General features: G+C 42.0%; 1 protein-coding gene across 1 annotated transcript in view; it reads left to right on the plus strand.

Moving 5' to 3' along the window:
* Nucleotides 1-23,281, plus strand: part of GLIS1 (GLIS family zinc finger 1) — a 201,371-nt gene that overhangs the window by 167,801 nt on the left and 10,289 nt on the right. The window contains exons 6-7 of the mRNA XM_026086952.1: nt 2,743-2,875; nt 10,165-10,315. Of these exons, the coding sequence (XP_025942737.1) occupies nt 2,743-2,875; nt 10,165-10,315 (284 nt within the window). The remainder of the gene's footprint in view (nt 1-2,742; nt 2,876-10,164; nt 10,316-23,281) is intronic.

Below are 23,281 nucleotides of genomic sequence, written 5' to 3' on the forward strand. Positions count from 1 at the left end.
GATCAGAGCCTTGTTTATTACTCGTTTTTACACACACTGTGTAAAAAGATGACTGAGACCCCACWAAACTGGTCTGTGACAGGCCAGACCATGTACATACATGAGGCCCAAGAAGGGAAGGGAAGATTAGCCGTAGCAAGCAGTTACAATTAGTTCAATAAGCAGCAATGGTGTCTTCCCTCAGCCACCTTGCCCCTGCCGAGAGCATCACGGATGAGACGGCAAGGCATGTTTAAAGGATGGAGGACAGAGCAGAAATGACAGCATGGCAAGATAGAGCTAGGGAGCAGCTAGTTTGGAAAAAAGTCAAAGGTAAGTGCTAGAAGCACTGGAGAGCAAAGAGAGGAGCATATGGAGAGAGGAGACAATAGTAGAGCAGAGGACTGGAAGGGATCACCCAGTTTGCCAGCCCAGTTTTGTATTATCAAGTAATGTGGTTACACCACAGGTTTCTGCTTTAGAAGGTTCCACCGAAYGTCCTCTGCACATCCCTCCCACACCACATGTTGCAAAACACTTCCCAAGAGCCAAGAGCAACCTTTAGGTTTTACTGAGAGTGTTGCCAAAAGCCAAAACTGTAATAGGCCACAGGAAGAGGTTGACTGTATCACCAGTGTCTTTCGCTATACCCATATCTTTGTGACAAGCAGGGTTTTATTATATGAAATTCTTAGCTGATCCTGGAGAGCAACCAGGCCCCATTCCAAAGGAGAGACCCCCCCGTCTTTCTTTCCTGTGGTTGCTGACATACCTCTTGGGGAAAGGAAGGAGAGAATTATTTCCTAACACCAAACATGGGTATCATTTGTTCAACTCTGTGTACTGGTGAATGCATTAACATGTTAACATCCTTTGGGTTTGGACAAAGAAGCAGTCCCCACTGTTACACCCCATCTCCAGCTGAGGCCAATTTCCAGTTTTGCAGAGGAAGGTGGGAAAAAACCCTAAATCTAGACTTGTATTAAGGGGCAAAAAGTACTTCCTGGATAACCAGTGGGAGGCCTGAAGCATAGAAGCGATCCAGGGTGAATGCAGTACACACAAGTCACAAGTCTGAGCTGCTTAGATATACCAAGACATCAAATATCCAGGCTTTCATATCTCTTAATTTCCTAGGTTCAGGAATTTTCCTTCTAACATATACAAACCCTCGCATAGACTTATCAAGTCCATCTTAAAATAATGTTGGTTCGTAGCCTCCCACACTTATTTGGTAGACCATTCTAAATCTGCGCTCCTCCAGTGGTTAGAAATCATCTTCAGATTTCCTGTCTCATTTATGCATGATAAGTTGATGAATATTTGATCCTGTGTCTTTTTTCCTTTAACTTAATAGGCCTCTGAAAAGAGCAGCAGATTTAAAGTGCATTTTGATCAAGCTTTGTTAAAAGCGATCAAAACGAATCTGATTCATAAAGAAATAATAAACAAAACAAATATTTTGCTTAAACATAGTATAGGAAAAGAAAAATCCTTTCACAACTAAGTAAAACTCAGTGTTTTTGAAACAGTGACAGACTACTTTGGCTTTCAGATTTAGGAAAAAAGGGGAAAAGACTGTTTACATTTGCTTGGTCATTTTTGGTTATGACTCTGCGCAGGCAGCCGTCTGTTGGTATCAGCTTCCCCGGAGTTCTGAGTGGAAGTGGCTTAGCCAAGAAAGAAAAGTTAACAGGCTGCTCTGCCCACATGTCTAGGCTGAGACATGCTACCAAAATGTGCCATCTTCGATATAAAATAAAATGCCYTGAGCTGAGACTTGCATTAAAAGAGCTCTGAATAGTCCGTACCTTAGAAGAAGCCTGCAGTGGTAATGTTTGGTTGTTCTCAAAGGCTTTACAAAAACAAAATATGAGAAAGTTAGCTGTTAATTTAGTAGTAGTTTAGGTTTAATTGGCTGCAGATGCATTTTGAGATCCAAATGTTAGATGTTTATCTTGAACAAACAAATGGCTGTATAGCAGAATTCTAAATAGGTTTGCCTGGACCTTTTATTTAGAATAACCAAACCCAGGGGAGATCGGTATGCAAAACTGTAAACTTCAAGACAATAACTATTTATTAATGGCTATAGAATATGATGGCTGTTTGTGTAATGTGAGCACTGTATTATGACAAAAGCTTGGCAACATCAGCATGTTTGAAAGAGAATTAGAAATGCTTTTCTTTCTTAATTCTCCTCTCCTGCTGTTTTTAATATGATCGACATTGTGGTTTTCAAGAGTTTGCTTCAGACACTTTTGCCAGAGCTTTAATTTACATGGAGAACAGCTGACATATCAGTGATACCTCTTACACATTACTGACAGCACATTATTCCACCAGTTCTAATCTGATAAGCACAAACGCTTTTCTTTCCCTATCAAATGTCTTTCCAAGTGTCACAGTTACAACATGATGCAATCCTTTTGCCACAGAACCCAAGAAACTACTGGAAGGCTAAAAATATGCAGATAAATTACTCAGTAAGGTTTGAAGAAACACAGGGTACATTATTTTCTGAAGCAAATTGTTGTTGATTTAAGATTAGCACACTTAACTTGTGTGCTTAAGAAAACCAAAATTCTCTCTAATTAGAAATACCAAGTAATAGATATATCCTCAATTACAGTAAGTTCCTAAGAATGACATTTTGTTCCTTCCTTCTATATGTAATCTTTAAGCAAACAAGACACATGAATTTAATTAGAATTCATTTGGTTTACTTTGAAATAAAATGTTTGTTTTATCCTCCTCTTATAGCTAAATTCATGTACTGATATCGAACAAGATGTACTAAGTGAATGCTTAGCTATACAACAGCTCCACACATCTTCACAGCACATTTTGGATGGGAAATGTGGTAGATCTGTAGGTCATCATGATTTAATTACAGGTAAGAATATTTCTAATAAGTATGGTGCTAAATGTGTCATGTAATACATTTGTCTGAACATTTTGTCTGAAGAGAAAAAGCTGCTTCCAGTCCCTTCTGCTGAAACTAAGACCTAGATTCAGCACTCCTGAAACTCAGCTGAGCTCCGAAGTCAGGGATGTAGCAATGCTAGGCTCTTCGCTTGGCCAACAGAGAGAGACAGGAGCTTCCGCAGGCCGTCAGCCCAGCTATCATCTGCCTCGCTCTGTGAAGGCACCTATGTCCCTCCGCTGTTTCTAGAGACTGGAATGCAGAACCTTTCACTTAGCTGTTTTAGCTCTGGATAGCCTTCTTTTCATGTAACTATTCAGTCCTTTTTGGAATGTTTATACATTCTTGGCCGCAGTAACATCATGTATCAGTGAGTTCTGCAGCCCACATATTTTCTGAAAAAATATTTTCCTTGATTTATTTTGCATGTGCAACTTTCAGATGATGTTCAGTGAGAAGAATATGCACATAGATTCTTACTTGATCTGGTTTGGTGGAATGTCCCTACCTTTGGAGAGTCATTCCTGTTACTGCCTGGAAACCCCTCTATCTCTGTAATATCCATTTTGAGACGCAATAACCAACACTACACACAAAATTCCAGATGAGGCCATTCACCTGATTTATAAGCTGTCATTGTAGTATTTTCTTGTGTCATTCTCTGTCATGTTCCAGATGCATCCCAATATGCTGCTTGCTTTTTGATGGCAGCTGCATATTAGAAATGGGATAGATTTACTGCAACATTTTATACCTAACACTTTGTGTGGTCTGGAGAGAGTCTCCAGACAAAAGATGTAACGGACATTAATTGACTGTTTTCACTCCATAATTGCTTAGACAGTATGGCATACTAAACTCAGTTATGGAGAGACTATTCCTAGTCTTGGAGGAGGAATGGGGAGTCTGATATACCCATGATTTGCCTCGGAGCTGAGGACAGTTTGCAGTCTTTGGATTGCAGAGCAGAACCAAGGTGAGACACCAAAAGGCAGGGATGCCATTTTTGAAAACATTACTTTTGGACTTGGTCTTTATTAGGAAACTTTCAGTGATATTAAAATCCCAAATCATTCTTAAAATGATTTAGCTTAGAGCCAAGTTAATTATCTTGATTTGAGATGCACTTGATCCTATTTCAATTCCACTATGGAAGAGGTTTGCCTTGCTATTACTAAATATGTTTTTAAATTGGTTTAGTAACTTGGCACAAGCTTTCCAGACAAACCCTAGCTTGTTTCTGTTGAGGCTTAGAGAAAACCAATGGTGAACTGGGATTAGAAAACAAGAATGTCTGGGCCTAGTTCGCCTGCACCAAGAAGAGAGCTGATGCCCTATTATTCATGTATTTTGCTTTGTAAGAGCAAATTACTAAATTACTGAAGCAAGAATATCCTGCTTTTTTTCTCACTCCAAATCTTAAAAGAAACAAACAGAAAGTTCATCCAGATTGACATCTTCAATTCCCCTTTCTAGTTTAAATTATACTAAAATGTAGGACTTTAACCAGTGAACAGAATGTAGTAGGAAAGGGAAATAACCCGTCAGTCTGACATCTTGGTGCTGGGCATTCAGATGTGGCTTCTCAGAAAGCCGGAGGGGCTTGGAGGGGCTATTTCAGCTCTGTGGCTCTGTCATCTGCACTCTTCAGATCTGTGAGGACAACCACGTGGCCTCTGCTCTCAGCCTGCGGCCGTCCGGCATGGCTGAAGCGCGGCTCGGCCTCCCACTTCCATGCAGGACTGGAAAGACCCGTGACATTTCCCTCACAACAGGCTGCAGTTAATAACCTCAGGAATAGCCTCAGATTTCAAGTGGCCACAGTAAAACAGGAAAAAAGTTACTAGCTCACAGATAAACAGACCACCCCTGACCTCTCAGTGTCAGTTCTGAGAACCTCTTGTGAAGTTACAGATCGTATCTATCAATAATACCAGCTTGTCTCCAATATGATTTCTTTGCTGATTGTATCAATCCATCACCAGGATGTTGTAAAAAATCTAGTAAATCTTCCCCAAACTTGCATCGGGTCACCCCACATGAGACCCCATCACATGCACAGTATGAGAAGGAGCCAGGGGAAATAAATCAAGATTTGAGAGATTGTTTTACAGTGAAACAGGAGTTGCTTCATATTACGCATAGTACAATTCCATAGGCAAAACTGTTCCTCTGTCATTATTTAGGGCATAGACGTTAAAGTGCTGATCCTTACACAGTCAAAGTATAAGGACATTCCTGCTGCCATCTATAGTTTGCAATGATCATGTTTGTGCTTTCAAGTAAGCAAAGGTAGTATTTCTGGATGAATTACCTGTAACACTCTTTATATAGGCTACCATGTGGATAAATACAGTATATTATGCCTTTTTGATTCCACTCAAAAATATGAAAATGTTCATGGTTTGGGCTTTTTTTTGTTTTATTTTGGTTTTTTGTTTTTTTTTTTCAAAGAAACCACATTATTAATGTGCAGAGCTCTGGGCTTTAGGGATCACTTGGATTCCTGGAGAGTTTCAGTTTGTCTTTCTCCACGTTAAAGCACATTTTAAATATGTCAGGGATGAAAGCCAATCATACAAAAATGAAATATTTAAAAAGCTCCCATCCCCTGTGTCCAACTTCAAAGCAGGTTTGTGCTTAGGACTAAGACAGTGAGCAAAAGGAATGTTCTGCTGTCAGAGAGGAACCCATTGGAGGTTGCTTAGATCTTCTTCCTTTTTCCCTCCTCATAACTAAATTGCTTCATGGCTGCACGCACTCGACTCCAGCCGCGCCTAAGAACTCACGTCACTCTCCCTGAAATGGAGGTATCTCCATTTAGGTATCTCCACGGAGGCATTTCTCTGTTTCATTGTTGTTTTTCTGGTCTCTCTTGGCATAAAGCTTAAAAAAAAAAAAATCATGAAAAGCCCCTGCTCGTCACAGATGCTCAGAGCACTGTTTTGGCAACAGATGTTAAGGTTAAAGGCTAAGCCATTTAAAATATTGATTGATGACCTGTATTTACAAGCTGAGATGGTCAATGCGTGAAGAGGCCCAAGGTGCACAGTCCTGAGCTGGGTTGCACTTGCAGGAGCAGTCATTTATAACAACTCCAGAGGCTTCTGTGTTACCTCTGGTACCAAGAATATTATAGCTCGCTGCTGGAAAAAAGGGAGAAGAAACTGAAAAAGAAGAGAATTTTTAAACATATTGAAAAAAGAAACCTTGGTCCGTTCTGGGAGACAAGGTGGATGGGATAGCAATGAGAGCAGCGCTGGGGTATAAACAGTCATATATTGTCATGGCTGAAATAGCACGCAAGTTTGTCAGCTCTCTCAGTCACATAATAAGACAGCAAGTCCGAACTTTTAGTTTCTTAATTCTGGAATAATAACACRCATAGTGCTCATGTGCAGAGAAAGGTCTGTCCCCCTGAAGGAAGTAATATTCTCTTGGAGTGCCCTTGTTTTGCACTGTGTAAAAGAAAAAACAACTTTTAACTCTAAATAAATACCAATTAGGCTCTCAGTGACTCAACAGAAGTGACTAATGTCTCACTGCAGAGCCACGTGGCATCTCCTAGTAAATCCCACCGGCCGTTGCGCGCCACATGGCCCTCGCAGTGCTCCTAATTGCCGGCAGGCGCCCGTGCGAGCAGCGGCGGTGACCAGTGGAGTCGGCGCGGTGTCTGCCTTGGCTCGCGTTTCGGCTTTCTCGCTTTCCAGAAGCTTCGGGGTGGACGTGGCCCAGCTCCATGGGAGGGCCATGCAGCCTCCGAGCCTCATGCCCGGGCCCAGGAGCACACGTCGCTACGGCTGATGTGAAAGCCGCCGTGCGGCTGCCCCCGGTCCTCTCGCTAACCCGCGTCGGAGGGATGCGCGTTTTGCACGTCAGGCCCCGGGCTGTGGTCTCATCCCCTTCGGAAGCACGGCTTGCGTAATCGCTTTGCTTGCCTCGCTGTCCACATGTGTCCCCTTCCCCACTGTATTTTTTTTTAAATCCGTTAGCCAAGTTCAACCACATTTGACAAACGCCTCCGAGATAATTGCGTCCTGACAAGCTGCCTGAATGCTGGCAGCCGGCTAGCAGCGAGCGGCACCCAGAGCGAGTGCTGCCGCCGAGGGAGAGGCAGGCAGGGCTCAGCTGCCGCGCAGGCCGCTTGGCAGCAGCCAGCGCACGCAGAGCGCCACGTTAGTCAAAGTGTCACGGAGGAGATGGGGACAGCTGGCTTTATCCTGACGCGCTTCAGCCCATGTTGCGGTGGGCTGCCGAACTAGCAGGGTGGTGCAGACGGGGTGTCAGCGCGTCTGCGTCTGCGGCAGTGCAAGCTGCGGGGTGGGACGAGGGTTGGGGGTACGTGGGGACAGGAGACACCACGTGTCAAACTGAGCTGAAGTAGGGGTGTTCTGGTAAAGAAAGATGTAGGAAAACTCGCTGATATACTGACCCCCCCCCCCCCCACAAGCTTTGAGCACGCATATGCTCCAGGCAGGGGCATTTTCCAGGGAAGGTGGGATCAGTAAAAAGATGGATAAACGCCAAGGTGGACRGAAGAAGCCCTGCTTTAAATGGGAGGTGAGGACCATGGCTAGCCATCGTTGAAACCCAAGAGTGGGCAATGGGTGACCACCCTCATAGTTCCACATCTGGTTAAACTTCTCTGCGTGGTGGTCCTGGTTGGGATGATAGAAACTGGTGGTGCTGACTCCGGGTTCGTTTTGTTTTCTAATGGGGTGGTACTGAGTGCATGGAACCAGGCAGGACAAGGCCCTGGAACATATGGATGCGTGGGGGCGTTTTTCTGCATTTTCTTACTTCTCTCAAGGGGCRTGCAGATTGTGATTTTTATCCTCACTGGCTTTTATTTAATTAAATAAAAGCAATAAACTGAATGGGAGCTGAGAATCAGATACTATGCTGCCACAGTCAGTGACAGAGAGCACTGTCGTCTTCATCCACCCAAAGCAAAGAAGCTCAACAGCTGATACAGTAAGGGAGTCCCCAGGGTGGCCTCTTAAACATTCATGAACTGTATTGGGGTGGGATTGTAAGATAAAATATTTGAGTGTATTTACTGGCCACTGCACTGCTCAAACTATATCTTTTGAGGTTTTCTGAGCTTTTTGAGTGAGTTATCGACAAGGGCCAGTAATAGCCTGATAGCCCCAGAAAGCACAAACATCTTTCTTTAGATTCAGCATTTTGCTCCAGGCTGTGTTGCCAATGTACCTGGGCTGTGTGTGGAAGGAGATATAGCTGAAGTCTGAACTGATACTGTACGGTCAAGGTCCAGTTGGCATTTGACTCATCTTCCAAGCCTGCCAATGAATGTATGAATAGCAAGGATTTGGGGGAAGTGGAAACTATTGCTTTATAAAACAGGCTGAAACCACCAGTAGAATAATGACATTCTCACAAAGTTCCTCCTAGCTACTAACTTACCATTATCAGAAGAGGCTTTGAYGAATAAATCCTAGTGTCACCTGGGCACATCTGACTTCTTAAAGCCCCTTCTGTCAGGCTTTCTGAGCAGAAAGCAAGTTGGTTTTCCTGACTGGTTGACAAATGTTCTGTCTAGCAGGAGACGAAGATGATGCGGTTCGTTTTTGTTCTTTTAGATCTGTCAACAGCTGAGGACTCACTGTTCATGAGAGGTTTTTGACTCATCTGAAGCCCCTGACAAAGGTGGCTGGACTCTTGCCTTAGTGGTTCTGCTCTTCAGTCAAACGGAAACATATGCTGATGTTCAGCAGTGGCTCATCCTTTCTGAGGGCTGCCACACATTCCCTGTGGCTCCAAACGCTCCTGCAGCATTCTGCTTGTCTCATGTCACCGAGGGAGTTTGGGAAGACTGTCATCCCGAGCCTTGGCAGTGACAGTAGACAAGGCAAAGCATAGCTGTCCCTCGGCTCCATTTTCCTGAGTGTGTAGCTCTGCACTCACTGAGTACGAGGGGAAAGGCAAATCCTACAGGAGGAGAGGAGGCAAAGGAACTAGGCCTCAGAGGGCATGTGATCTAGTGTGCTGTAGCTGGACTCTGTGGGAGCTGACAAACTTCATTTACCCCCTCACCTCTGAGAGTATGATGGCAGTGGGTGCCCTGGTCCTCCTCTGTAGCGTACAGATTCCCTGGGAGGAACCTGCTGCTCCATAACTCTGGGAGGTGAATTGCAGGCAAGCTTGCTAGAAGAGGAGGAGGTGGGCACAGAAGCTGAGAAAAGAAGGACCATTCTGACAATTGCCCTTCGTAGGAGCCAGTCCTACTTTTTATAAGGGGACTATAAGCAAAAAGCTTAATTCCAGCATCTTAATCCAACAGTCCTGGACTTATATAGCTTCCTCAACAGAGTATGTGCTTGAGGACATGATAGACACTTGACTGCTGGTGCCTGGCTGCCATGACCAGAGGAGAGTAACCAGAGTCCTAAAAAACTGGAACAACATCAACACTCCTTCAGTACCTCTATGCACTAGTGAACCTTTTGGTTGCTTGGTCACATTGAAAATACCTTCTCACTCCTCTTTACATGTAATTTGTTGGGAATTTATTTGCATCAAGAGGTGAAAGTTTTAATTGGTCCAGGATGTCCAGGACCACACTAGTCAACAGTCATTCCCAAATTAAAATATTTGAGGTGAAAAACAACAAAAAAAAGTACTGCAAATTCTCATGGAGAAGCCTGGTGAGGGCAGGGTGTGAGTCCTGCTAAGTTATGCCAGCTATCAGGACGAGAGCTTGCAGGTCTGCAGTCACAGCAGGAAGGAGACAGAACGCCTGAGAGGGTTGGAGGGGAGACAAGTGTCAAAATATCTTGATACAGTTTTGAGTGCTATCCCGAGCACAGGCACATTTTCTAACATTTCTCTGAGGAGGTGTTTGCAGGCTCCTGGATCTGGAAATGACTTAGAGCAGCTTGTCCTACAACCATCTTTCACCTTCTGCCTGTGGATGGAAGGATCTCAGGTCTCCATAGCACCAAAGAGGCTGAATCGCTCCAGACCAGAGAGCTGAACATCTGCTTTCTCTCTCCTTGTCTCAGTGCCAGCTCCATGTAGCTTTCACCTATGTAAAAATATGAAAAAGTCTTAACGATTTCCATGAGCTACTCTAGGGATTTCACAAGAGGATGAGGATCCCTCCTTGGCAGTATGACTCCCCCGGCAAAAGTGCTGCTGTGGTGGGGCTGGGTAGGGAAGGAGTCAGAGACTGTCGGGCATTGGATGCTCCTTTCTTTGCTTGTTTGGTTTRCAAAATGATGCTTGTTTGTTCACAGGCATGTACAGTGGTTCCAGCGCTAACCATAACGGTCCCTCACCAGGTGTACTGCTGCCTCCTCATGACATCCCTGCAAGACACCATCCACTTGACTCCACCCTTGCCAGTCCACATCACCATCAGTCACCGCTGGAGAGTGCCAGGGAAGGGTATGTGTGTGAAACATGCTTGACCTGTCTGGCATGATGATGAATGACTAATTGGTTATTTTTCTTTGCATGGACGCTGTATGATTAAAAAGCACTGGCCCAAACTAAATAATTTTGTTAGTTTTAGAATCATTGAATAATTTAGGTTGGAAAGAACCTCAGAAGGTCACCTCATCCAACCACCACTCAAAGCAGGTCAAACTTAGACATTATTGTCAGGTTGCTCACAGCCTTGTCTTTAAAAAAAATACATTGAGTGTTTTTTCTCATAGAGTGCAATTGCGTTTGTGTTTTATAATTTCTTTTTTAATTCTTCGTTGATAACTTCTCATAGGTTTGGGTATGTGGAGAGAACTTCTCTCAGCTAAAATGAGAAATTCATCAAGGAGTAAGAAATCAGACTGTGACTCACTGAAAAATAAGGCAGCGTTTGCTTTAGTAAGACTTACTTTGTGTGTGAGTGGCAGGCTCTTTACACTTTCTTGCTTTATTAGGATTTTCTGCAATATATGTCTGCGCAAGCATTAACCAGTAAGAGTCTAATCAGTGAAGGGTATATTATCACATTAATTGTATAGACTGCATTAAGAAATTTCTACAGTATCTGATATTTATATAGCACCATTGGTTCAAGGATCTCAAAACATCTTCTGAACAGAAAGAATCTCCATAAAATTCTGCTCTGATCATTCTGTTTAGAAGTTTTTATGGTGCCTACACTCATGCAAATTAAACCTCAAGTTTATATTAAACATTTTACCTTCCCAGCACTGTGGACAGGGAGGGAACTGTGATTTTACTTTGCTGATGGAAACCTGGGATARAGAAAGATCAATGGATATTTTTTTCCTGAAAACATGTTGGGAATCTCTAGCAAAGCCAGGAACTGAATGTAGATTTCTTCCATCCTAGTCCAGTGACTGCTCCATCCCTTCTTATAGAGGGGGAAAGAACARCCCAGAAAGATTGTTTCTATTTGTACTCTTTAAACAAATGGCAGAAGGTGGGGTGTTTGTGGCRTGGAAAGGGGACTGTAAGGAAAATTACTCCCAGAGTAATTGAAGAACAATCCAGTTGAGGAAATCCAATGAGGAACAAATTAATTTGACCTTAATTGGGGAACAAATGCTGCAGCAAGCTCAGCTTCTCTACACTGTTCCTCCTTGAGCCATCTCTTGGGGCCAGTGCCAGCAGCAGGTACCAGTGCGCTGCCAATGTACCAYGCATTATCTACCCAAAGCAGGAACAGACCTGTTCTGTCCCTAAATTATATCRAAAAGGTCCCATAAGATGTCTGTGGTAGAGCCCACCCCTTCTCCCTCCCTGCCCGGCYCAGCATGTTTCCTGACCTTGTGTTTCCTATTGGCAGCCTCATGCCCTACCAAGGGGATTTACGGGCAAGTTCCACCAGATAAATGGGAGGCTTTCTGTAGCAAAGAAGGCGGTGAGTGCAAACAGGCAGAAGGGAGACTGAGAGTCCAAAATGCAGGTAACCACGAGCTGGTTTTTCCCCTGCAAAGCAGGACTATATGAGCCGGGGCCGTAGGGTGCTTCTCTCTCACAGCGCCCCAGTGCACGGCTCAGCTGTCTCCTCTGCGAGCTGATTCTCGGAGCGGCTTCACAGGAGAGTTACCGTGAAAAATCCCAACCAAGAAAGGAATAATCAAGCTACAGATATGCTATAAGAAGGATTTAATAGGCTGCCAGGAGAGGTGGATTTGTTTCCAAGGCACTTCCCCTTTTGGAACTATTAATAAGAAATGAAAACAAAGACTTTACCAGAATGAGGGCAATAGGCAGTTTTGCACTTTGAGGGCTCTGAAGCTCCCRGATGAATTCTCCTCGTGGTCCCTCGTGTCTCCATTCAGAGCATGGCACTTCTCTTTCAGCAGAAACGCTGTTCCGAGTGAACCCAGTTTTGTATTGAGCTCCTCCTACAGACGTTTTGATCATTTGCCTAGGTAAAAGTTTTACATCAGAATGGTCTCTGCTGTCTTCAGTTTTAGCAGAATAACTTCTTTCTCAGAGGAGACAACTGTGCTGAATAATTAGCTCAATGCTTATATACTTAAGTAATGCAAAGCCTTTGCAGAAACACCATAGTTGATTTTTTGTGACAAAATGTAAGGCTTGGATGATAACAGGATTCTAACCATGAGCCAAACATCAGGGAACTGAGAGTAGAATGTATTTTTGAAAGGTTATTTTAAAACAGGGTATCTAGTTTCATGACATAATGACTTGGAATTTTTCAGCATCTCAAATATCATTTTCTAAACTCAAAATAACCTGCATTCAGCATTACCTTACCCAGTCCAAGATCTTTTTGCTGTGTTTTAATTGTTTATGGTTACATTAGTAATGACTGCTGAAATAAAGTCCATACCTGACATTTTAATTGCAAATACAGAAAGTTTAGTGTGAACTAATAGTCCTCAAATTTCATTTAGCACAGTTTTGTGGAAAGCATTCATCCATTTAACAGGGCAAAATCACTTAATAACCTAATGCTTGGAACCACTGAATTACAGAACTGTTACACCTTTGCCAGTTCATAGCAGTATGCCATTACTCATATAAAATATATATGGTTTACAATAGGAAAGAAACACCTAACACTACCTTTCTTCATATTAACTGCTCTAGCTTTCTGGCTCACATACAATGTTTTGCCTCATTTGTCAGCTGTCGCAGCATTCATGTTTAAATAAATGCAAAGAATTTCTATACTGTGAATCAGGATGATGACAAGACTGGATTGCATAGTTTAAGTCTGTGGAATGAACCAAATGATTACTATCAAGAAATCTAATTACTGAGTCATCAAATACGCAAGATGCCAAAAACTACATGAGGCAGAGTACAAATAGTCTACTCAAGTTTGACAGAAGATTCAGAATTTGATTTAAAAGCTTTTTTTTTTAAATAAAAAAAATATGTTATACCTTCTTTTGCCAAAGTCAATATCAAGTGCAGCAGTCAATTTTCCCAAATGGTTTGCTAAGACATTTAAATAGTTTGACAAAATTATCTAATTCACTTGAAAATGTTCTAACAAAATCTGACTTCATTACCAAATGTATTTACACTGGCTTTATACAATATGGAGAGTATTTTTTCAAATTCTAGTATGGAGTGCATGTTAGACTAAATAATTTTACATTAACTTATATTGATATTAATTAACCTAAAAGTGTGTGGCTGAGAAATATTTTGGCATCCAGAAAGTGGGCTTGTCATGATCCAGGTTTAAATATATATTTATTTTTTATTTCAGGTAGTGAAGTGTTGTTTTAGCATTTCTAGTAGCATTTGCCATGCATAATATCTAGCTCAGTTTCATTTTGCCCAGTGCAAAAATAGTACCTTTTGATTTGTAGCAGTATGAAGATGGAAACACAAATTTTAGTATTGAATTTTAGGTGCATGTTGCATTYGGTTTTATCTGCATTCCTTTTTTTTTAAAAGGTCTTATCTAAGTCATTTAAAAAATGTACCTAGTTTCATTCATTAACCAGCTGTGTAGATCCACTTATCCCAGTTTAACATATTTAGTGTGATAAATTATCAGCTTAAACGAAACTGATAGGACCAAAGTTAAATGAGTTTGAGTGGTGGCACCAAGCTAGGGATTTGCACCAATTTAGCTTAATGACTTAACAAGGTCACTTTGTAGGATCTGAACACAGTCCTTCTCTATGTGACTGTGAGGCCCTCAGTCACACGGGTCGTCCGTAACACACAGCACTTATATTCTCCAAAAAAGCCTGGGGGGTGCTGACAAGTGATAACTTTACCTGGAGGATGATGCGTCTCCAAGAAGGAAAGGGAAACTATTTTTTTATGTTCCTGTGGTAAGTTAGGTCATTTCTGCTCTGTAAACACATTGGTAAATGAAGAACTAGTGAGATTAAGACATCGACGATGTTCATAGGTGATGATTGATGAGAACTCTGAAGCCAGTCTTATAATTATGGTGAGTCTTTAGTGTAAAGGATTAAGAAATCAGGATTAGAGGAAAGCGGTCACACAGCTCTCTTTTGCCCAGGCTTCCCACCAGCTAACTGCAGCCAGTTCAGACTGTTTTCCAGCTCCCCCCAAGAGCCACTTACCCATATACAATCACAAGCAACAGGACTTAAAAACAATCAAATGAAAAGAGGCATTTTAATCAGGCTGCTTAGACATCAGGATTTTTGTTTGCGTGCTTGTTAGCACCTGTTAATACAAATACCACAGAAATACTTCCCTGTAAAGAGATCTCTGTTTAGTCCTTCATCCCCCTTTACTGCAAGTAACACAAGGTACACAGAGGCTCCCTTCTAGCTCAACCAGGGAACACCAGATTTGATGTTTTTAAGGTAGAAACCAATATGCAGGATAAAATCTTGTGTGCTGATTCTTGCTTGTCCTACTACAATATTATACTTTGGCAACAGGCAGTGGAAGCCGGATGCTGCTGGGAGTGGTGGCATAGCAAAGGGTTCGGTGGGTCCTTTTACATGAGATGGGACCAGACTCATCTTGTAGCTTTAAGAGTTTCACTGTTGTTTGCAAGTGGCTTGGCTTCTGGAGAGTGACTGTTTCATGGGATAAGATTTAAGAAATTGGCCAAAACCAGTGAAAGAATTGTGAGCGTTTCTTTACAATAGATTATACTATCTCCTTGAAGAGCCAGAGTCCATGGCCAGATCTAGAAATATATTTTTGTACCCAATCCTCATTACTCTCACACTCTCTTAGGTGTTTAACCACTTATGTCCATATTTTGTTCATCTTTAAGTTTGTGAGTTCACATAAATAAATTGAATAGGAATTGCTAGAATCTTTGTAGGAAACAAATTTTTACTCTCTAGAAGTACTCTGGAAAAATCAATACCTACACAGTTTTTATAACAGTTCTTGGGACCAAGAAGATCCATCATTCATTCATTGTGGCTTCCACAGGAGAGTACTCTTCATTTATAATAGAATACACAAGTCAGTGTTTTTAGTCTTTCTTTCAAAAGCACTAAAACCAATAACAAGAAACAGATATCTCTGACAGCTGAAAACATTTTCAATGGAGGAAGCCAAGAACCCATCATAATTTATCTCATTGTTATGGATCTGAGCACGCAAAAGGGGCATCGGTACATCTGTCCAAAGAAAGAACAATGTACAGGTGCGGAGCTGAGGTTCATGTAACAAAGAAAATCAGTAATTAAAAGCATCTGGTTTCAAATCCCAAGTCATTTATCTCATTGTAGAAAATGTGATCAGAATTCATTTATAATCATGTCCAGATAGGCCTGTACATTTTTTTTTTTCCTTAAAGCAAAATTAGTATTAGCATGGGCTTACCTCAACAATACATGGTTAAGAATAATGTAATGGTTTATTATGGGTAGAATTTTGTTTACTTGCCCATTAGCAGAAATAGGTGGACATGCATTTCACTTATGTTTCTGAAAGGGCTAGACTGACATTCATGAGAGCCTTCGGCAGCACATCCCAAGTGAGCACTACTTATCATGCCTGCCCAGAAGAGACAGCATAACCGACACTATCTTGGAATAAGAAATAAGAGGAGAAAGTGGGAGGTTAAACAAATTGCTCAGAGTAACTCAGGAAGCATTTCAGAGGAATTCAGCCGCAGCTCTTCTGCATCCTATTAATGATTTTAGCCATTACTGCTTTTGTCTGTAGTTAAATTGTACACTTAACATCTGTAAACCTGATATTTTTGTAGTTTTTTTTCATTTGGTTTTGTTTTTAAGCAAAACTTCTGAAGTGAGGCTAGCATATATGCCAAACGCACAATAATTTGTCATGGTATAATGAATGATTAAGATGATATTTTGACATCTGCCACTATTTGGTAGAGTGCCTTTTATATTATAAACTTGAAGAAAGCATGCATTAGTTACCTGTAAAGAATCTACCTACGCCTGGAAGCATCTGTGCTACATCCTTGCCAGATGACAATGACCTTAAATGACTAAAGTTAGAGAGAACATTCAAGCAGTGCTTAAATGTCAGATAATACCAGGTAGAAAATATCTGTGTTTGATTGCGTGTCTTTGTAATTGACTTTCTGGCAGTCACTTGACCCTAAGGCAGTAATCTTTATTTAAATATGTTTTGGTATTTTTTTGAGCATACTAATGAGGTTTTTTTTTTTTTACTTACTTTTGTAATATATTTTCCTGCTAGATTGTTTGAATGAGGGTTTTTTTTCAAATTTCTGCTACATGTAGCAGCTTCCGCTGTAGTGACTCATCAACTTCTTTTCAAAGAAAATTATTGAATGAACCCGTATGAATAAAAATGTCTTTTAGGCTGGCAGAGTTCCAGTAATAGTCTCTTAAGATTTAACTGCTCTGCAGAAATTGCACATATCAGTTTGGAACAGTTGTAGAGATACTCACATAATATAGAAAAAAATCCGTGTTTGTGTATATGTATGTGTGTATGTGTGCGTCTGTATGCAGGTAATGAAATGAATTATAAAATACTGAGTTATGTTTTACCCCTAGCTATGAGAAGTGCAGTGTATTTGTTAGAAAAGGCTGTGAGTATTATTTCAGTGAGTATTTCACTCTATACCTGAAAAGAAGGTCCCCACCAAATGGCTTTGAGTGTATCAGGAAGAGAGAGGCTCCTTTGGCTCCAGTGTAATTTTCAGCCTGAAGCTACTTTCATGTAGCTGTTAATTGGTGTTATTAAAAATATTCTATTAAATGACCTAAGAGTCGAGGACACATTAAAAGCTCCTTTGGATGGTGTCCTGCACAGAGATGATGAAACCCCTCTCGCTGGTCGCAGGGAACTAGCTCCGGTTGTGCACCGTCTGTTGACACCGCTCCGAGTGCGGGGTGTGCAAAGGTGCAGAACCAGATTAAAATAATCCAAGGCAGTATTCTGAATGAAAAGTGATATTTTGCACTTATCTAGAGCCTAGGAAAAGGCTATGTCCTTAGTCCCACTTTAAGGATGGTACACACAGAGGTATGTCGCACAGCCCGTGAGCAGCAGGGTCAGGAAGAGAGCCCGAGTCTCCTATGAGCAGGCGACTCCTCCAGCTAGCCACAGCCACAGCGAGAAAACCGAAAACCCGAAACAGTGTCATGTCTCGCAGTCACAGAGCAGAGACGGGGGCCTTGTCTGAAGGGCGGCGTGTTACAGCCCAATAACTTGTTTGCTCATTGTTTATAGAAAAGGGTAATAAAATGCAACGGTGCCCAGCAAGGTGATCTGCAATGAAGGATTTATTATATATCAGGGAGAGGGGGGGAGAGGAGAAAGAAAGAAAGAGGGAGAGAAAGAAAAGATTCCTTGCATTCCAGAAAGCTAGCCAGAGGCACCTGGCAGTGATTAGTGCAAAGGTTCACCAACTTCAGATAGAGTCTGTCTAAAAAAAAAAAAAAGAAAAAGAAAAAGTGAACGGTATAACTGTTTCCTGAGCATGTGCTGACAGAAATTCCCGTAGGGCAAGACCCAGAACAGAAACACGTGGCAAGAGATTGGGCGCTATCCAGAGACCAGATTAGCAGAGCTTTACACATCATTTTTAATATTATGGGAAGAGATGAAAATCAGTGTTAACTTTTTTTTTTTCCCCATTTAAAAAAATAATCTCCTGGTCCTGGAACTGAATTGGACTTTCTCACAAGTAACTGTAATGCTTGGGGGAGAAATTTTATGAATGAAATGGTTGGCATGCTGAATTTTATGGTAGAACCTGGTTTCAAGGAAAAAAATCTTAGTTTTTGTAACTAGGTGCAATACTATACTAATCACTTAAGATAAAACATGGAGCCTCTTTGCTTTGTGCTTCTCACCCTGGTGCTCTATTATATACACTTGTCTTCATATTAATATGGGCTGAACATAATTCTCAAAGTCAAGATTGTGTGATGCGGCAATATGCTATACATGAGAACTATATTACAGTACAGTCTCGTAGCCCAAAATATACAAAAATGTATTTGAGATAAAGGACAGATGTTTTTCACTCTGGATTTGGTCTTGTTTCCACTGAACTCAATGGGATATGGATTGAGGTTCTTTGTCTAGCTGAGGAATCTGCCAATCAAGCCATCACATCATAAAAAGAAAAAAAAACAGACAAAAAAAGACAGCTTTCATATTGGAAACATCCCTATCTTAGATATTTCTGTTTTGCGGTTACACTGCATTCTCAATTATTATTCAAGAATCTTAGTTTGAAGTTCTTTTCACTATTTTTCAATTTTCCATTGCCTTCAGGTAGTTACTAATTAAGTATACTGTGTATGGTTTTTTGGCAGTCAAGAGATGAAGAAGTAGATCGTGAAAAAGCTCATCTTAAAACAGCTAAAAATGTGGCTTTATCATTTGTTACTCTGTGTAAATTGCCCAGGAATTGCTATTGAACAAAGTGTGGCTAAAGCAAAGTAGAAAACTGCTCCTTATTCAATCAAAGCACTGTGGGTGAATATAGAAAACAGACATTACCATCTTGACTAAAAGCTTTGAAAAGTCAATGTTGCTATCTATTTTTTTTGAGTTCTTTATGTTGCAGTAATTTTAGAACAAGGCAGTTGGTGTGTGTTGGGAAAACACACAGATTTATATATCACTGCCCACCTGGGGAGACCGACACTGGGGGCAGGACAAATAATTCTGAAACAAAATAATGGTACTTGCAGCCTATGAGGTGTCTTTTATATCGGTCCTTGTTAACTTGCAGAATACCTAGCTAGTTCCTTCACATAAGCCGTACTTGCAATTTAATCTGAATTTTCGTAATCAAAAGTATGTTATGTGTAAGCATGGTTATGAGAAAATTTTGTGAAAGTCTTATGGGGATTTCTTTTTGAGATTCTTAAAGGTATATAACTTCATAAAATGAGAGAGAAGACATTAATATCTTCAATGTTTTGGCTTTTAATTTTCTTTAAGAAAGCTCTTCTGATAAGATGCAGATTTCCACAAGTTCCCATTGATGTGAGTGACAGATGCTCTGTAGTAGAAGTGAGGAAGAGTCTCACTGTCTTTGTCCAACACTCGGTTTAGGGAGCAGTTCAAACACTTGGTTTAAGGACTGGTTCATGGTTCTTCTTGGGTAGTATCCCATCTGACTTCAAATAAGAGTTTGACTGAGGAAGGGCCGTGAAGCTGGGTATTTTGAGACAGTATCTAGCATGATGCAGACATGTATACAGTGTCATAGGCAAGGCATGTGACTCCCTTAGGATCAGTTCTTCCGGGAGTTTTTTGTCTGTTGTGTGGATGAAGGTATTACATAAATAAGATTTTCTTATTAGCTCCTTGCTTTAGCTTTGCAATTCCACCTGAAATCGTAGGCCTCTCAAGACTAGTATTATGTCTTCAGCACCATCCTACACATGGTGCTTCAAAGGGAAGCTGAAAAACCTTCAATACCTGGTCAATTGTGTGATGTGGTGTGATGAGTGAAGAGCGAGGAGAATTCCTCTCGGACTTTTCGGGGCGATTGGTTTACATCCTAAAGCACAAGATTTGATTACCCCTTGCTTAGCATGGAAATGTTGCTTTTGGCCATTAAATTGTTTGGTCCCTTTCTAAAAAATCTAGCTGGAGTGTCTGATTCTGCGACTTCCCGTGGCTGTGAACTCCATAGGCCTAGGCCTGCTGTGCCAGGAGAAGGGTCCTTTTGTTTGGACCTGACCTGCCTCTCACTGTGCTCAATGCCCTCCTGCTCCTGTATCTGGGACAGCGTGGAGAGAGGAAGCTGGCTCCTCTGCTGCACCGCTGTAATGGAAAATACTACTTTTTAAGTTCTCTTCCTTCAGTGGCACACTTCTAGTTTGGGCAGTTTTACCCGATAAGAAAACCCTGTCTTACCCCTCTATCATATCTTCACAAGGTTTTAATCTCCACTATGATTTAACACATCAAAACTGAATACAGCTCTTGCAGTTTTACCACTATGTAATGTATGGTCATTAATAAGTAGATTCTTACGGCATCCAACTGTACAATTTCCTATTATTATCATCACTGTTCAACAAAACTACACATTATTCCTACAACACTGCTTTTTCTAAAAGGTACTATAATTTTGGAACCAGCAACATATATAAGGAATGTAGACCCTTTTTGCTATATACCTCTCATTCCTCCAAATGCGGTTTTATTTGGTGTCCTGTAGTCCAGATTCCCAGTATACTCAGCTCTGGTCCAAGTTTCCTGCAAGCATCTGAGTAGCTTATCAAGGAGACTTAAGTATTGTCAGCAAATGGTGACCAGTTCCCCCCATCTCCAAATCACCCATAAATGTTCTCATTAGCACGTATCACCAGCAGCGCCAGGGCCAGCGCTGCCCAGGCAGGTTACCAGTCATTCGTACTTGTTAAGCAGTGACAATTTAGGTTGTGATACCCAAAGCACTGAGGACAGTTTTGGTACCATGAAATTTGCAGCTTTAATGGGGACAGGAAACAGTACAGACCCAAAGAGTTACCTGTAAGGTAACTTAGGGTTGGAGGCCAGCTCTTTCCGGGTGTACCAGGGTACCCCCCAGGTAGGGTGGTTACCACCCAAAAGAAGGGCTAAGGTGTGTATTGATCACAGATGTTGCTTCCATCAAGCAGCCCCTTATAAGACAGAGGTAGACTGTATTGACAGTTAGACTATATCAACAGCGCAAATGAACTGCAGTTGTCAATAAGGTTTAGGGAGATCGGAAAAAGGTTTATCGTGCTGAAAAGAAATTTTCAGTATAGCCAGGAGGCTTCAGATTTAATGAATTAGGGAAGGATATGAATTTTTTAATGTGTATCACTATATACAGGTACAAATATATTAAGAGGCCCCAAAAGGCCTTCCAAATTTGCTGAATTATATGAGTTAAAATTAAAGTAAAATATGTGGTATATATTTATTATTAATATTCAAAGCAAAGCAAACTGTGGTTGTAGTACAGTATTAACAGGAAATGTCCAGGCTATTAGTTAGTGAAACATATGCCTGAGCTACTGCCTGGGCATTTTTAATGTATCCAGCTGCCCCCCAAATTCCTAGTTTCAGTAGTTTAAGGTTTCTTCTCCCATACAGAAGACATCTCTTTCTAAGCTCTGTTCTGTTGCTAATGCATAATCTATTTAATCTGGATCAGGAATGATTCCCTCTCTCCTTTAACAGTCTGGGTATCCCAGCAACCTGATTAGTAGGCAAATACTCGGGAGAGAATTAAAAACAGGGCACTGGGGACTGCACAGTCAGTTCATGAAAGAAAACCCTAAAGCATGCCAGAACACATGCACATGCACACACGCAAAATAATATTTTAGGGACCAGCTTGAGCTGTAGGCACCCTGATGAATATCTTTAAGGAGACAAACCCCCACGTTGGCCTCTTGTTCTAATGCAGCCTGATTTGCTGCTGAGCAAAGCTGAGTCCTAGCTGAGAAACTRCGCCCTAGCTTACGGGAGTCATGCCGAGTTCCCTGCTTGCCCCCCTGCTTGCGGCTGGTGCAGGGCCACGTCTCCGTTCGCGCTGTTTGAACGGGCTGCCGACCGGTTTCTGCTCCCTGGCTGCGCAGCCTCGGAAGAGACCGCAGGTGGTAACGCCAGTCCCGTCTTTGTGCACCACACACTCAACGCGTGAGAGAAGGTACAGCCTTGCAGAAGATAGGACTTCTAGCTGGGCTGAGGGATGGTGCGTTTTGGGTAAAGTTTTAACTGTTTCTCCACTGAGACCTTTGAGAGCAAAGTACCGCCGCGAGGGGGCTGACCTTAGTGATCAGGGGCTTTTTAGCTATTTTTCCTTGAGCATCGGCTCTTCAGCACTTCAAACTCTTGAGAGCGTTTGCTCCCGGTCACCTGAAGAGGGCCCAGGCGTCCCGGCGCTTCCTTCCCCTCGGCGCAGTGGCTGCCAACCTGGACCCTTCACTGGCGGCTGGAATCAGGGCTGTCCCCACTCGGTGCCAGCCTCTTCTTCATCCGCACTTGAAACCAAAAGCAAACAAGAGCTTCTCCTTGCAGCTTGGCTCTTCAAGATGTGCTTTAGGTCTCTATTTATTTTAYGTATTGCTGGCTGTCGTTTATAGAGGGGCAGTTACCATTCTCGAAAAAGGTTTGTTTTCCRTTTCTTAAATATTTGGCTCAAGTGCATCCTTGGCGTGCCCCATTTCACATTACTGGTTTATTGCTTCCGTTTAGTTTTGGGATATTGAGACTCTCTGTGGTCTGTATTATTTGCCTAATTTCCCTGGTTGGGGAGGATGGGGTTATTGCATCACAGGATGAGCTTTGGCTGGTTGATTTATTTAAACCCCTCTCAAGAGTGTCACTGTGACCCTCAGTCACTGCGGCAGCTTTTGGCAGTGTTCCCCGGCCTGTCACGTTAAATTTGATTACACTGTTGTCACCGGTATGTCACGGTTCATCTAAATTTACCTCTTGAACCAGCTGCCRTGCAGTGCTTAGACCGACGTCGAGAAGAGGCTCGCTGCAGCCATTCGAGGCCATGCTCCGGCTCGTCCTGGGAACGCCTGGGCTGCGCCGGGTGCTGCACAGCTGGCGGCACCCCCAGTGACACCCAGCAGTGCCACCCCAAGCGAACCTCTTTCACGCCTCTCCTGTGAAAGGATAATACCATCTTTGGGGTTAAACCCAAATTTCTGCGTCTGAAAAACCTTCACGCTTTTCTCTGACTTGGCTGAAATTTGGGTATAAAGCTTTACCACGTTACCGCCCCTAAGGCGTTTACACAATTTACTTGCATTTACTCGCTCTAACTACGTTCTACACTTTATTTTGTGGACGTGTTTCTCAGCTCACAAAAATTTAAATTAAAACTGAGCTGTGTCTAAAGTTGCTCGCTGAGGAGTGGTGTCATTTCGGTCCTGTCGTTAGGGTTAAAGTAGGAAGTCAGTGTACAGGAATATACAGCAATTTCCAACTCACTTTCCTGCTAATGACAACATGAAAGCGCCACTGTACTATTGTCTTTTCTAT

The sequence above is a fragment of the Apteryx rowi genome, unplaced genomic scaffold (assembly GCF_003343035.1).
Source record: "Apteryx rowi isolate R43461 unplaced genomic scaffold, aptRow1 scaffold_7, whole genome shotgun sequence".
Taxonomy (NCBI): domain Eukaryota; kingdom Metazoa; phylum Chordata; class Aves; order Apterygiformes; family Apterygidae; genus Apteryx; species Apteryx rowi.